This window comes from Pangasianodon hypophthalmus, chromosome 21 (assembly GCF_027358585.1).
Source record: "Pangasianodon hypophthalmus isolate fPanHyp1 chromosome 21, fPanHyp1.pri, whole genome shotgun sequence".
NCBI classification, from domain to species: Eukaryota; Metazoa; Chordata; class Actinopteri; order Siluriformes; family Pangasiidae; genus Pangasianodon; species Pangasianodon hypophthalmus.
Window position 1 is genome coordinate 14242664 of NC_069730.1, and position 15396 is coordinate 14258059.

At 40.1% G+C, this 15396-nt stretch overlaps 1 protein-coding gene across 1 annotated transcript in view; it reads left to right on the forward strand.

Annotated features, from left to right (window-relative positions):
• Window positions 1-15396, forward strand: part of LOC113533567 (potassium/sodium hyperpolarization-activated cyclic nucleotide-gated channel 2-like) — a 71762-nt gene that overhangs the window by 7591 nt on the left and 48775 nt on the right. Inside the window, exons 2-3 of the mRNA XM_053227676.1 lie at window positions 126-1190; window positions 5066-5489. Of these exons, the coding sequence (XP_053083651.1) occupies window positions 160-1190; window positions 5066-5489 (1455 nt within the window). The 5' untranslated portion in view covers window positions 126-159. The remainder of the gene's footprint in view (window positions 1-125; window positions 1191-5065; window positions 5490-15396) is intronic.

The window sequence follows — 15396 nt, forward strand, 5'->3', positions numbered from 1 at the left end:
ATGTGGTTATGCATAAAGCAAGAAAGCTGTTTCCAAAAAAATCATTCTCTCTCTCTCTCTCTCTCTCTCTCTCTCTCTCTCTCTCTCTCTCTCTCTCTCTCTCCCCTGATTGGTTTCCCCTCAAGATTACCGGAGGCCAAATTTGATCCCCCGAGCACCATGGACCGGAATGAGCTTTCCCCCGGGTCTGGAGTTGTCGCGCAAAAGCCTGCGGTCGTGAGCGGTTGTGGCGCACAGCCGTCTCATTGCGCAAGCCGCTGCGACACCAGACTGTCCAACCAGTGCGGCCCGACCAGCCACGACATCATGGACGAGGCAGAGGACAGTGAAGAAGAGCCCAAGTTTCAGCACCCGCGACTCAGGCGAGCCGGTGCCACCGGAGGAGGAGGAGGAGGAGGAGGAGGAGCAGGCAACAATAAGATGCAAAACTTCGCGTCGGGAGGGGGAGCCGCGCTCAAGAGCTCCTCCAACGACGAGATCCCGGCTGTCCAAGACACTTCAGATCTCGAGCAAGTGGAAGTAGTCGCTCCCACGGACGCAGCCGCAGCAGTTAGGACGTTCGCGCCTGCGCGTCTGAGTGATGCGGCGGCACGCGACGATCCCGATTCCGGGAAAGCGTCTCCTCTAGCGCTCACGGTAGACGCCTGTAATGTTCCGGGAGAAGGAGGTGGCCACGGTGCAGCTCCAGTTTCCGCAATGAAGTGCAACAAAAACGGCGAGTGCAGGAGAGACTCGGGCACAGGCAGCTTGCGCTCCATTATGTCCAAGCAGGACAAGCAGGATGCGAATAAACGCGCGACGAGCTCCTCAACTTCAGGCACGGACGCGCCCGCTGCTCCCGCGGGCCCTGGAGACTCCTCCAGTCCCGCCGCCGTCCCGGACAAGAAGGACTCCAAGGTGTCGTTTTCCAATGCACCGAGTCGGAAAGCGTCCGCTTCCATGCAGAGCCAGCAGCCCAGGAACTCCGTGACGTTCCTCAAGTCCGAGGACGGAACACAGATCGCACCCGAGGATGCTGAGGCGCGCGGGAGCCAAGCGAGCTTCATGCAGAGGCAGTTCGGCAGCATGCTGCAGCCGGGGGTCAACAAATTCTCCTTACGAATGTACGGCAGCCAGAAAGCCGTGGAGAGAGAGCAGGAGCGCGTCAAGTCAGCTGGAAAGTGGATCATTCACCCTTACAGCGACTTCAGGTAAGATATTCAGGAGGGGGGAAAAAAAAAGTTATGGAGTGTGTTGGTATGCAATCTTTTGTAGCAGTGAACTGTCCACTCCCTGGTGTACCTTCATCAGTCTGATGCTCATTGAATCAGGGAATGATAAAATGATCATGGAATGGCATTTCTAGCCACAGAATAAAGCTGGAAGTTGAATGAAATCCAGGTGAAGAGATGTGTTTCTGCGTGCTGAAGCTGCTGTTTTAGAGTCAGAGGCTGGATTTCAGCACCACACAGAGCGGACAGCGCCAAAACCCAGCCAGCCATTACACATCCAAACTATCTGCCTCTACTGCTCATGATGCTTTTACTCATTATCATGTGTCTCAAGGTCTGACATTTCTTCTCCCAGATCCGACTTACAGTTCTTCTGTTTTACTGGCTGTTAAAGTTAATCCCAGTACTAAGCTTTGACCCTGCATACTAACCCTCTGTGTTGCAGTTTCAGCTTAACATCAAGCCTAGTATGGTGCGTGAAGGATGCACACTCGGGTTGCCAGATTGGGCTGGTTGTTTCCCTCAGATCTACTCAGTGGCAGGGTTTTAGACATGGAGTGCTTGGTGATGGTGGCGTTTGGGGGAACAACAGAGACAAGAGCACACTGAAAAATGGCACCACGAAATTATGTTCCAGTAATGACTGGGCTTCTAATAATATTACTGTACAGACTTCATAGTTGCTTTATTGTTCCTAATACTCTGCAGGATTGATCAAACATGTGTACACCTGCTACAGTCATTTAATCACCATGACCTAGTTGATTAACTGTGCATGAATTGGACAGGAGAGAAAGAGATCTGAGGTGATTTGAGGTTAGAGCTGAAGCAGCAAGGTGTTTTTTTTTTTTTTTCATGGATGACAGCAGCCCTGGGTCTGTTATAGACAAATCCAATCTGTGTGTATTGTATCTAGCAGATATACTACATCTTCCTAGTGTTATCAGTAGCACAGCTATGAAATCTTTCAATCAGGACACTAATTCAATCAGGACACTAATTTAATCAGGACACTAATTCTGAAGTTCTGCATTGAAGAGCACCATCCTAATCCCTTGTATATTATTGCATATTAATTACTGTATATTAAAAAATAATAATTGATTGCTCAGTTGAGTGCATTGAGTGCTGTTGGCTCAGGTGTCCACACCAATGACTCTTGGTGCATAATGCACAGGTGTGTGTGTGTGTGTGTGTGTGTGTGTGTGTTAGAGAGCTGCGATTTTACTCCTTCCGTGGCTTCTCGCTGTCACGTGCAGTTATGACGCACAAGTTAGAGCGGCCGTCTTTTACCGCGTGCAGTGACGCGTGCGCTTTTTTGTGACGTTTCCTCTTCAATGAGTGAGACGTTTGAACATTTCTCTTTGATCTTCCTTAAGTATTACGTCATCGCACCTTAAGAAAAATAAATAAGCCCCAAGAAGCGACTGTGGTCCCGGATTACATCAGCCTCGAGTTATGAGTCAGCAGTGCGCCTCGGGAGTGCAAGCGGTGACCTTGAGCTCTCTCCACGCGCCGCACGCCAACGCGTCACTTCCGCCAATCCGCAGACGCTCCGGCGCACGTGCTCCCTCAGCGCCACACAAACACTGTAGAGTTACCTTGCTGCAAGGGTCATTTCAGGTTATGCATGCATAGTCAAAACAAAACCAGAAAATACAGCAGGTTAGCTACACTCCTGGGCATAAAAAAAAATAAAAATAATTAAACTAATACTGTAGATCTCTCCCTGTTCTATCAATCCTGGTTCAGTTTATGAGCTTGATATCAGACCCTTGATGGGCTGCATCAGGTATGGCTATCTCTCTATCAAAAAAATAAATAAATAAATAAAATAAGGGCCAAGCCCAAATGGCAAATTATTAAGCTATTAATGGTCTTAAGAACAAATCACTGGTCAGGAAATTAGCAAGAATGAAACAGATAGATAAAGGAAGTTAGTATGGGAGCTTTTCCTTTTTATTTCTTTAAATGTTTAAGGCATGTGGAGCTTGATGGGCTGCATCAGGTGTGGCAGAAAACCATATAATGACTAAACTTTTAAGAAAAAAAATAATCCCAGAAGATATTTTTGGAAAATTTTATACACCCAGAAATGTATTAGTTTGAATCATTATCATGATTTGACCTTTGCATACAAGAAGACTGTATAAGTGGATTTCCCTGTTTCTAGCTTTTCCCCAAACAAACAGTTCACTGCAGCAAAAGTAAACCAGCAAATGGAGACACAGGAGCTCTCAGGAGGGCATTTATTTAATTCTTGCTAATTTCCTGACCAATGATTTTTTTTGTTAAGACCATTAAAAGCTTAATATTCGCCAGGTTTTTTTTTTTGCCCGTGTACAGAAGTGTACATTGTACTGTAATTGTCTTTATTTCAGGGGCACATCATATTCATTTCTTATTCTGTAAATAAACCTATAATATATATTGAAATCTACTGATTTCTTTTAAAATTCGCACATCTTTCAAAGAAATATAATGCACAATGTTTTTGAGTGTAGCACAAATTATGTATCTGATAGCAATTTCATTTGATTTTATTCATCGTTCATATTTTTGGAAAGAGTCAGTGTACACCGTATGGCAAAAAGTTTGCAGACACCAGACCATCACTCTCATATGTGCTGTGATCCATCATTCCAGATTTAATCCTGCCTTTGCTGTTATAATAACCTTCACTCTTCTGGGAAGGCTTTCCACTAGATTTTGGAGCATGGCTGTGGGATTTGTACCCATTCATCTACAGGAGCTTTAGTGAGCTCAGGCACTGATGTCATCCCAAAGGTGTTCAGTGGGGTTGAGGTCAGGGCTCTGTGCAGGCCACTCGAGGTTTTCCACACCAACCTTGGCAAACCATGTCTTCATGGAGCTCGCTTTGTGCACAGGGACACTGTAATGTTGGAACATGTTTGGGCTTCTTAGTTCCAATGAAGGTAAATAATAATGTTACTGCATGCAAAGTCATCCTATACAATCGTGTGCTTCCAACTTTGTGGCAACAGTTTGGGGGAAGACACACATACGGGTGTAATGGTCAGGTGTCCACAAACCTTTGGCCATATAGTATATAACTTTTATTATATTATGTTAATTTATTTGAATAAATGGGCAAATCTAAGTCAATGTGTAGAGTTTTATGACCTGAATATTGGAGTTAATTAAAACAAAATGGGAGTGTGTAGAGATTTGTTTTGCTGCCAGTACAATCATAACACTATTACAAATGTCATTGCTGACCACCTTGCACATTTGTCTAAATTTAACATAATTATAATGTTACAAAATTAGTATTTTTAAAAAAATTATTATTGACGTACATACATCTTAATTTCAGGTTCCAGAAGGCACAAGGAGCAATTCAGAAAAAAAACAGAGTAAAAATGTGAACGGTCTAAACCCCAAAATAATTTTTTGCTGATATACACAGAACAAAGATATGTATATGTGAAAGTTCTTTAGCTCAAAGAAGACAATATGACACATTCTCAAGCTTGTATTGATAAGAATATATATAACTGTCATCTTGTTAGAACTGTGTTCCATTATTTATTCTATTTTTAATCCTGTGTGACTGTGAGAAACAGTGGAACTCTTACAACCAACTACCCTTCCTTTAGGCCAAGTTTAAAAATCAAATGCTGGTGTAGCAAGTATTTAATCCAGATGTCCAAAGCTTTGCTCCTGGAGATTTAGTGATCTGAGTTAACTGAAGATTTCATGAGTATATAAATATTACACCATTGTGTGTTTGATCATGTTGGAGGGTTAAAAAAATCACTTTTTGGACTTTTCATACAAGCACTGATCATTTGTCTTGTTTTATTTTGTCTCCTGCTCTCCCTTCCCTCCAGGTTCTACTGGGATTTTACAATGCTTCTCTTCATGGTGGGCAACCTGATCATCATTCCAGTAGGTATCACGTTCTTCAAGGAGGAGACCACCACGCCTTGGATCATCTTCAACGTTGTCTCCGACACCTTCTTCCTCATGGACCTGGTGCTCAATTTCCGCACAGGCATCATCATCGAAGACAACTCCGACATCATCCTGGATCCCAAGACCATCAAGAAAAAGTACCTGAAGACATGGTTTGTGGTGGACTTTGTCTCATCCATCCCTGTGGATTACATCTTTCTCATTGTGGAGAAAGGAATAGACTCGGAGATGTACAAGACGGCCCGGGCCCTGCGCATCGTTCGCTTCACGAAGATCCTCAGTTTGCTGAGGCTGCTGAGACTCTCCCGGCTCATCCGCTACATACACCAGTGGGAGGAGGTAGGCTGCTGTTTGGATATAAAACAGATTACAAACACATGCGATTTCTTTCAGAGGCCCACATTCAATCTAGTTCTGAGCAAGAATCCATCTTAAAGAACCCAGTGTCATGAAGGCACTTTAGACTAACATTCAAGTTGGTTTAAAGCTGAGGGAAGGGGTAGGGGTACATTAACACGTCTCAGTTTAACAGAAAATGACGATCGTCAGCAACCAGGAGAAATGTTTTGAAATGCTAATGCCTTTGGACAAATGGATCTAGTACACCAAGTGCAGGAACTGGCTGCAGAAAGCCACTGGGCCTCGTGTATAAACCTTTAACAAAGTTGTGTGTCGATGTTCTATAAACCAAACCAAGCTAAAAACTCCTGTCAGATTTATAAAAGTTTCAATAATGCAACTTTTTCATACTCATGTATGTATATTAATAAATGCCAGTCACTTGTACATTATGAAATTACTGTTCACAACACAGCTAATTTACATTCAGTAACTCTAAATATAAAACTACATAAAAATGCAAAACTCACAGAGGTAATGATGACAAAATGATCACTATAAAGACTGCCATCTAAATGTGGTATGCGCCAAATCTTCCAGTAATGCAGCTCAGCCACTGCAGCGCATCATTTACGGCATTTGGTAGACACCCTTATCCAGAGCAACTTACGTTTATGTCATTATTTTTATTGCAACTGTCAAGGGCCCAGCAGTGGTAGTGCCAGGATGTGAACTCACAACCTTCTGATCAGTAGTCCAACGCCTTAACCACTGATAATATGACCAAGTTTCACAAAATTTCCATTAAATCTGTGCCTGCAATTGAAGTAAATAAACTATTTAAACTTATGTAACAAAATAATGCATATATAAAATTGCACTGCAGTATATATAACTCAGCACGAGTCTCCTTATTGGTATGTTTAAACACAAACTCAGGAGCTCTCGTTGCACACAAACATTTTTTCAAACTAATTTTCATGAATCTCACATTTCTTGTATAACTGCTCCTGTGAATGATTTATGTATAAATTTGTATCCAGGTTAATAAATGAGGACTCATCATTAGTAAATGTAGAATCATTTATAGAATCATGTAGTAATATTTCTTTGTGTTGTACAATGTGAGCACCATAAGAGTGTAGTTTATATCACATTCCCTCACATCACTCCCTTCTGAAGATGTCCTTGATTGCAAGCAGGAAGAAAACACTGTACAGAGGATTTTATAAACAACTCCCGTTCATTTTGCTCTCTAAATACTTAGAAAAGGTACAATGTACAGTAAGAGCAAACAAGGTTATTAATTCATGTTGAGTTTTATGGACTCCCTTGACAAGTTTCTAACATGTTAATTGTGATATTGTACATCCTGGACATTTCCACACACACACACACACACACACACACACACACACACACAAAAACATAAGCAACTTGTAAGCTTTACCATTTTAAAAGCTTAAGTACAAAATTTCACTGACATATCAGCTGCTTCCAGTGAGTTTTTAATCAAATTTATTTAAAAAGCTATCACAATATCAACAACATCTCAATATCTATTATTTAAGGCCAGAACTTACAGGCAGCCAAAAGTCCAAGTGTTCATTAGGGCGTCTGTTATTACACACGAGTAACTGTGGTTCTGCCACAAGGGACAATATGTCTGACGTTCATTCAATTCAACCAACCAAACAGCAGGATAACTGTTGGAATACATTATTTCTGTATTCCTATCACTGCTGTGATTTCATATTGAAAAGAACATACAGAGGTCAAATACATTGCTGATGTGTTTGAAAATCAATACCCATTATATTTTATATGGCCCAACACTTTAGAAGTCGTAATCATGATGCACCATAACATTTTTTATGATATTGCATAAAGAGTACAATCACTGAATGTCAGTGCACTATGAATATATACAGTACACTGTGTGTGACTGTGACTGCAAGTCATAGTCACAATTATTAGAGGTAATTAGAGAAATGTGACAAGGACTGCAATCAGGACAAATCAAGTGATAGAATAAAGAAGACAGACAAGTTATTGATGATTTATTGATTGCAGAGGCATGAGCCTATTCTTAGTGTTTAGCAGATGAGGTGAAGGTGATGTTACATTAAGAAAAAGGGGAAAAAGGAGATGATGAACTTTTTTTCTAAGGTCGAAAGTCAGGCAGTGAGAGAGAGCATGAAGAGATCGACTGTGCTTGAATTTGGTGGTTTTTATCTTTATATAGTCCCTTGAGTCACTGCTATGTAATAACAATAATATTGTTCACAATGCTTTCAGAGATAGTGAAACATTGTCCTCACTACCTCCTTGAGACTTGCACTAGTGTCCCACTGGCCGTTTGGTCTGAATGTGAAACTAGGCTGTTTGCCCAGTGCAGTGTGCCGTTTGTGTAATGCCACAGTCAGACACTTGTTTTTGCCCATTGTATTCTGGCAACCGAGACCCTGCATGGCTGCTGTCATTGCTGTTTATGTCTCCCTAGTGTTATTCTAATCCCTAGATATACTTGAGTGCTACTCCTAGGCAGCACAACACACAAGTCAACATGTTTGGATCAATTAAAGCACCAGGGGCGGATCAAGCAGGCACCGTTAATGCAATAATGAGAGACCGCCAATGATAATTATCCAGTAACTGGTCATTTGCCTGCAATGAACCATCAGAGCATGTGAGAGCACAGAGACTAGACATTTTCCCTCGTTCATTATGGACTACAAAAGGAATACAAATACAAATGGGCTTTTTGAAACAGATTTAATAGATATCAGGTGTTCTGTAAAACATTTTCGTAACACTTTCTGTGAAGGCCATATGAATAATGACCTATGAATACATTCATAACATTATACAACGTTGTTGTAATTATTTCTGAAGAGGCACTACACTTTATAGCGATGTTTACAATGCATTTATAAACTGGTAACAGATTCCATTATAAGTAATGTTTATAACACATTATATCACTAATACCATTTTAGCCTCAGTTTGCTTCCTGTATTAAGTTTAGTCTTAGACACACTCCTGTGCAAATTATTATTTAAAACGAGTAATTGAATTCCAAAGTTATTTCAAAATCTTTAAAGATAAGTCTATGATAATCACGGCGATATCATTCACTAAAAAAAAATCTCATGATGCACTATATAGGGTACGACTTGGGTTCTTTGGTGTTGATTATACAGGATAATGCGTTATGAACACTACTTACCATGCATTGTGTTTGACTATGCATAATGCATAATAAGAGCTATAAAGTGTCATGTATTTTCATAATTATTACAACATGTCTAATGCTTAATGAATATTACAGATGATGCAAGTGCAGAGTAATTTATTAAGAGTGAAACATATATGAAAAAAGACTTGGGCTATATAACTTCAACACAAACTAGACAAGCATGGAATACACATGAACATGGCTTGGATACAGCAATCAACAATTACAACAGATGCTAGACAAGGAGTGCTACACAAACATGGCTTAAACAGTAGTGCTCATTGTGTATAGACGTGTTTGTGATCAGGTGACTTGGCGTGTGATGTGAACATGTGGTGTGCAGTGGCTGGATTATAACCAATGCCAGAGCGTTCGATCGCTCATGCAGTAGGCTACAGACTGAAATATCGCCCATGTACTGTTTAGATTATGGGCTTACACAACAAAATATAGCATGAAAACTGTGTGCTGCACAAAAATACTTCAACTCAAGATTATGTGCATAGAATTAGATTAAAAATAACGGGTGATAAAAATTTCCTGCAACAACAGTCACGTCTCAGGTGACCCCAAGGTGGAAAATGGACTAAACTGTTGTTATTAGCATCCTCAATTTAAAAGTGTGTAGTAACTAAAGACAAATACATAGCATGAAATGAGTTGCATCAGCCTAGTGAACAACATAACAATATATAAGGCTCTGAATACATTTCTGTGAAACACTACACAAACGTACTTTCTGTTTAACTAGCATTAGCGTACTACATATCCTTACATTAAATTAATTAACATTAGCTCATACATAGCTTTTCAGTAACATGCATAGTGCAGTGATGTAAAGTTGTTGATTAACTTAGTGCATATCATGTCCAAATAGGCATCAAGACAGACAAGGCAAAAACAGTCAATCATTTCCAATATTTTTCAGGATCATCTGTTGGAAAATATGTTGGAAATGGTTAAACATCCCAGAATGCACCACAATATTACTGTAATTTATTATAGATTTGTAATATGGGGCGGTATTGTAAATTTCCACTGTAAAAATTACAGCATTTGTGCATTAATAAGTCTGTAGTGGTCCATTTTTTTGTCTGATAAATAAATATGAAAGTAAATATATATCTTACAACATACAAAAATGCATTTGTTACTCAACTGTGATGCCTCTGGCTATATAAAACCTCTTTCACTGTTAAACCAGACAATATGCTGAGCTGAACAAAACATTTTGTTTTAGAAATGGTGCTGGCAAGCAGCTGATGCTCATCAGTCATGTTTCAGAGCCAGCAGTCAGAGCAACCCAGTGCTGATAATCACTATTTGAGTAAAATCCAAGAATTGTGGCTAAAATAAAACCTGTAGGCAAATATGGCTGTAGATCTCAAATATCTTATTGATATTTTGATGCTGCATAAAACTATGATAACCCATTTGAGAAGTGCTGTATAGTAACAATCAGAATAGCTTTAATTTCCACTCAGTGTAATGTATGGAACCGTGAGGTGGGTGTAATTTAGCTGTTTCAGAAATATTAGTTGAAGCAGAGGTCACATTCAGTTTTAAGAGGCAAATCCATAACATGTTCAAACTGACAAAGCATACGCCTTTTGTACGTTTATATCTTTTATCTATATGCATATAATGCACCTTTAAAGCTTTACTCTAAAAGGCAATTACAGACCAAACAATGTAAAAATCTTAAATCCTTCTTTAAAGGAACACTACATACACATTTCCAGGTGAAAGATGCAAATTAAAGGTACAAAAGACGCGAAGTAAAGGTACATTTTTGTACTCGTTTTTCTGAAAGTGCAAGGCTAGGAACCAAGGAGAACTGCGAGACAGGAGCAAGGATCACTAGTCTTAAATACCGTATGTTAAATATGGTATGTTAGTGGGTGTGGATCATTTGGAACAGCGTTTCAGGGACTTTAAACAGCTCACTTTCACTGCTGGGTTGAGAAACAGTCCACAGTCCAAAAATATCCAGCCAGCAACAGTCAGAAACTGAAGCTGATGAAAGGTAGAGGATGATTAATACAGTCCGTGCTTAGAAAATGCATGATGAGCTACAGTCTCTAACTGTATACCTACAATGCAGACTAACAGTGTAGGCATGGTTAATAAAGTGGACAGTAAATAAATACAGTGTTGAAAAGAAACAACAGAACCATGTCATGCTGATGATACAATATCTTCTTACCAGTAGTGGTCCTTTTCCACTTTATATAGCATACATACAGATGGACTACAGTTAGTAATTATATACCTACATGGTAGATTTACCTGATAGCAGAGCCATTGACTGTAAATGCAAACTGATTTACTGAATAAACTAGCAACTTCAAATACAAATACATTATTCAGAATGAACAGATTGTGTGTCCTAAATCAATACAAATACAGATATGAGTAGGATATGCACTGTCTTTTGAGATCAGAGATGTGCATCAGGACTAGAGTCTCGCTGTCTGAGCAAAAACGTCACGCCAGTGTGAGGTTTTTGCGTTCATACAGGTGCCATTGAGCAGTTAGATATGAAGCTCACAAGACAAAGCAAGACCATGTTCATTAACATGAACGTGCAGTGTTATGCCATGCATTTACAGCAGTCATTCATTCATCCTTAGTAACTGCCCTGTCAGCGTCATGGTGGTTTAAATTTGGCTACTAGTTTGTTTATATGTTGTACGTATGTGGACACCTGACCATCACACCCATATGTGGTTCTTCCCCAAACTGTTGTAACAAAGTAGGAAGTACAGAATTGTCTAGAATGACTTTGTATGCTGTACCATGAAGATTTCCCTTCACTGGAACTAAGGGGCCCAAACTTGTTCCAGCATGACAGTGCCCCTGTTTACAAACGGAGGTCCATGAAGACATGTGTTACCAAGTGTGGAGTAGAAGAACTCGAGTGTCCTGCACAGACCCTTGACTTCAACCCCACTGAACACTTTTAGGATGAACTGGAACGCTGACTGAACCCCAGGCCTCATCATTCAGCATCAGTACCTGACCTTAGTAATGCTCTTGTGACTGAATGAACACAAATCCCCACAGTCATGCTCCAAAATCTAGTGGAAAACCTTCCCAGAAGAGCGGAGGTTATTATGAGAGCAGGGGGGGGGGGGGGGGGGGGGGGGGGGCTAAATCTGGAATGGGATGCTCAACAAGCACATGGATGTGATGGTCAGGTGTCCACAAAGTTTTGGCCATATAGCATGGAACCGCCTAAATTTATTTAAAAAAAAATGCAGCCAGATACAAAGTAATAACTGCGTGAGCAGGATTGAAAACAGTCCCATGCACATTTCTAATTGAGACCAATTATGAACTGGAGTGATGTAGCTGAGGCTGAGGAACTGTCAGGACCACAATTTATACACCATGCTGACCGTGCTGGCATTTCTATCTCTGATTTTTCCCAGCATTTTTCTGTTTCCAAGGACATAGTGATAGTGTTCATAAGTTAAAAAAATAAAAAAAAAAATAGATAAAAAATACAAAGCAAAAAGAAACTTTTAATTAAGGTCATGTCCACTTCAGGTTTAAATTTGAATACACACATTTGGAGCACTCTAAACTGATACAGATAATGGCATTGCATTAACATTAATATACATGTAAACAAGACACACTGAGGCTAATTAAAGCAAGCAGGTGTGAACAGCGATCAAACGAGAGCAGCAGCGGTGAGGAAAACCTGGAAGCAAGAAGGCTGTGTAACACGACATGACCCAGTAGTTGAGCCTTACAGAATATAACACAGGTACATAACTGCATAAATTTTGAATTGACTCATTTTCTACGTGGATGTAATCTTAACAGTTTTCAGTTACTGAGGCGTTTTGAGCTATCTGAGAATGCGGAACTCTCGCTTTTTAAATTCAGCGTGGGTCTCCAGTAAATTGGTAAATTACATGCTGGACTCATTCGGTGGCATTAGTGATTATCATTCAGAGCGCAGTGGCAGGGCTGTGCTCTGCTGTAATTACTTTAACTGTATAATCCTGTGTCCCGCCACCCAGAGCCTTCCGCTCCTCCCTTCCGCTCAGACACTCAGCTCTGACCTCTGAGAACCTCTGATTGGCCACTCGAGCCAGCAGACAGTGCAGGATGTAATAAAGGTGGTTATAACATATGGAGTTACAAAGAGGAAACAGAATAAATACAAATAGCTGATGAGGTGATTCAGGTTGGTGAGTCAGAAGTGAGTCAGAACACAGGATTGTGCAGAAAATGCAGAAATTTGAATATTACAAAATGGATGAAGGATGCAATTTATATGGAATACAATATGGTGTTGTTATTTTATCAGGTACACTTACACCTGTCTGTGTATTCTTACTGACAGCAGCCATCTGCTGGTATATTTGTCAGTCACCCTTCTGCCCTTTTCAATGGAAGGAGACCATCATATGACCACCACTTCAATGATGATTAACTGTAATATGCAGCATTATTATTATTATTATGATTATTATTCCTAATTTATTTGTGGTTAAGTTGTCGGTGTCAGTGTGGGTTTCCGCAAGGTTCTCTGGTTTCTGGTTAGGTGTGAATGTGTGTGTGCATCCCGTCCAAGGTGCTTTACGATAACGGATAAGCTACTTAAATGACTTCTGTTGAATTATAAGTTACTACTAAGAACTTAATAGTTGAAAGCCTTAGATTTAGAACCATGATTAAAATAAGTTGCTTTGATAACACAAATTAATGGAGGTCGTGTTTACTGACTACACACATTTTTATAGAAACTTATGGTTGAGGAATCTAACAATTAAATGCGATCAGCTCAAATGTGTGGCAATCTGGGAAATCCCTTCGGATGTCACTGTGGCTAAATTCTGGCAAACAGCCAAAAAAAGAGTTTTGGCCAAAATTGGGTTACACACTTTTGACTTTTCCTTGTCTACAGTCGACAGATTTGTGTAAAATGCTGTGGAAAACCTTGCGAGCTAAGTGTGAGTTCCTCACACATACAGTAAGTCTGATAAAGTTTGTAATAATTTCTGATTGATTATTGATGTCAGTAATGCTCCTGCCAATTCCCACTCGCTAGCCAGCTCTCCCCATTCATACTGCAGCTAGCAACCAGAAAAGTGAAGTCTAATACTTCCTTTGAGACACGTAAAGCCAGCCAACTGCATCTTTTCACAGGGCAGCATAACACACTCGGAAGAGAGCGCTATCTGCCCTCTTCTGCATACATTAGCTCACAGACTCCCATGATTGGCTAGTGTCACTGACAGAGGGGAGAGAGTATGCCAGCAACGGCCAATGTTGCTCTCTTGGCTCCCGGCCAAAGCCGGCTGTGGCAATGTCAACGATCTTCCTTTTCCCTTTTGAGGGTAACCAAATGCTAGCATTTAAAATGTTAGAACCAACGCGTGGTTGAGATATATTCAGAAAAGAAACATATTTCATTTCATGGAATAACAAATAATTATGATTCTGTAATTAACGATAGAGAAGACAATATATTTGCAGTGTGTACAAAGTATGTAAAGACAAAGTATGTACAGTACATACAGCGGTAGTGGTACATCTACAATATATGTTGGTGCTAAAGTGTTTTTTGTGCTACAGCCTAGTGAAGAACTGCACAAATCAGACGTACTAGTTTATCACCTGCAGTGCCTAAAATATATTGTGCAATTATCTTCCTTTAAAGTGTCAAATGAAGTTCGCTGATGACTTTTCAGTGCGGCTCTGATTCATTCTGGGAATTATGCAATTCATCATGTTGTTTCTAAAACTGAGTATGCACTATTATGTTCTCACCTTTATAGCAGTGGGCCTGTGGAGTTGTTTTTTTTTATGCTGAAGTGTATACTTATTTGTATTCGGAGTCAGCGAAGGCAACCTGCTGAAGCCTGATTATACCTCTGCAGTAGATTCATCAGCTCCCTCCTGACCTGCTTACATTCATTTCAGTAATCAGGAGAAACAGTTTGCAAACACTGCAATTGTTTGGATGATTATTTAATTCTGGAGAGGTTGAAAGATATATATGGCTAAGCTGTTTGTATGGGCTGTGCATGTTTCACTACGTCAGGGAGGTGTGAGTAAATGTAGGGCATCATTGATTGATAAGTGCTGTTGTGTGGTAACAAATGTCCTGTGTCTGATGGATGCTTGATGGTGCGATGTTAGATTAATCAGCTCTAATCACTCTGTGTTTTCCTGAGCATCAGTCAATACACACAAATGTAGCACAGCTCTTGAGGAGACCACAGAGAATGTAAAAGGCTAAGGCAGAACACTTTGGCACTAATCTACAGCTGCATGATAAACACACTCTGTATAACCTGTGTGTTGTTGGGTGCAAAATGGTTGCATTAAGTGATTTAATTTATGCTTCCTTTATCTTGTTGGATCACTTGTGCTAACACAAACGTGCTAGACCAGCTACGGTTGTTATGTCATAATTTGTCATTGTCTGACATTCATCACTTTGTTAAGACAAACACAAACTGTATTAAGGAAGAAATATAGGAATGTACAGGAAATACTCTATATGGTAAAGTAATCATCAAGAGTGTCATGAGTTACTGTTATTGTTGCAAAAAAAGTTGATTATTTTCCAATAACAGCATGTTATAATGTGATGTATTCTTCTTACACCACGGCAATTTGCCAATGATTACAATTTTTATTCGA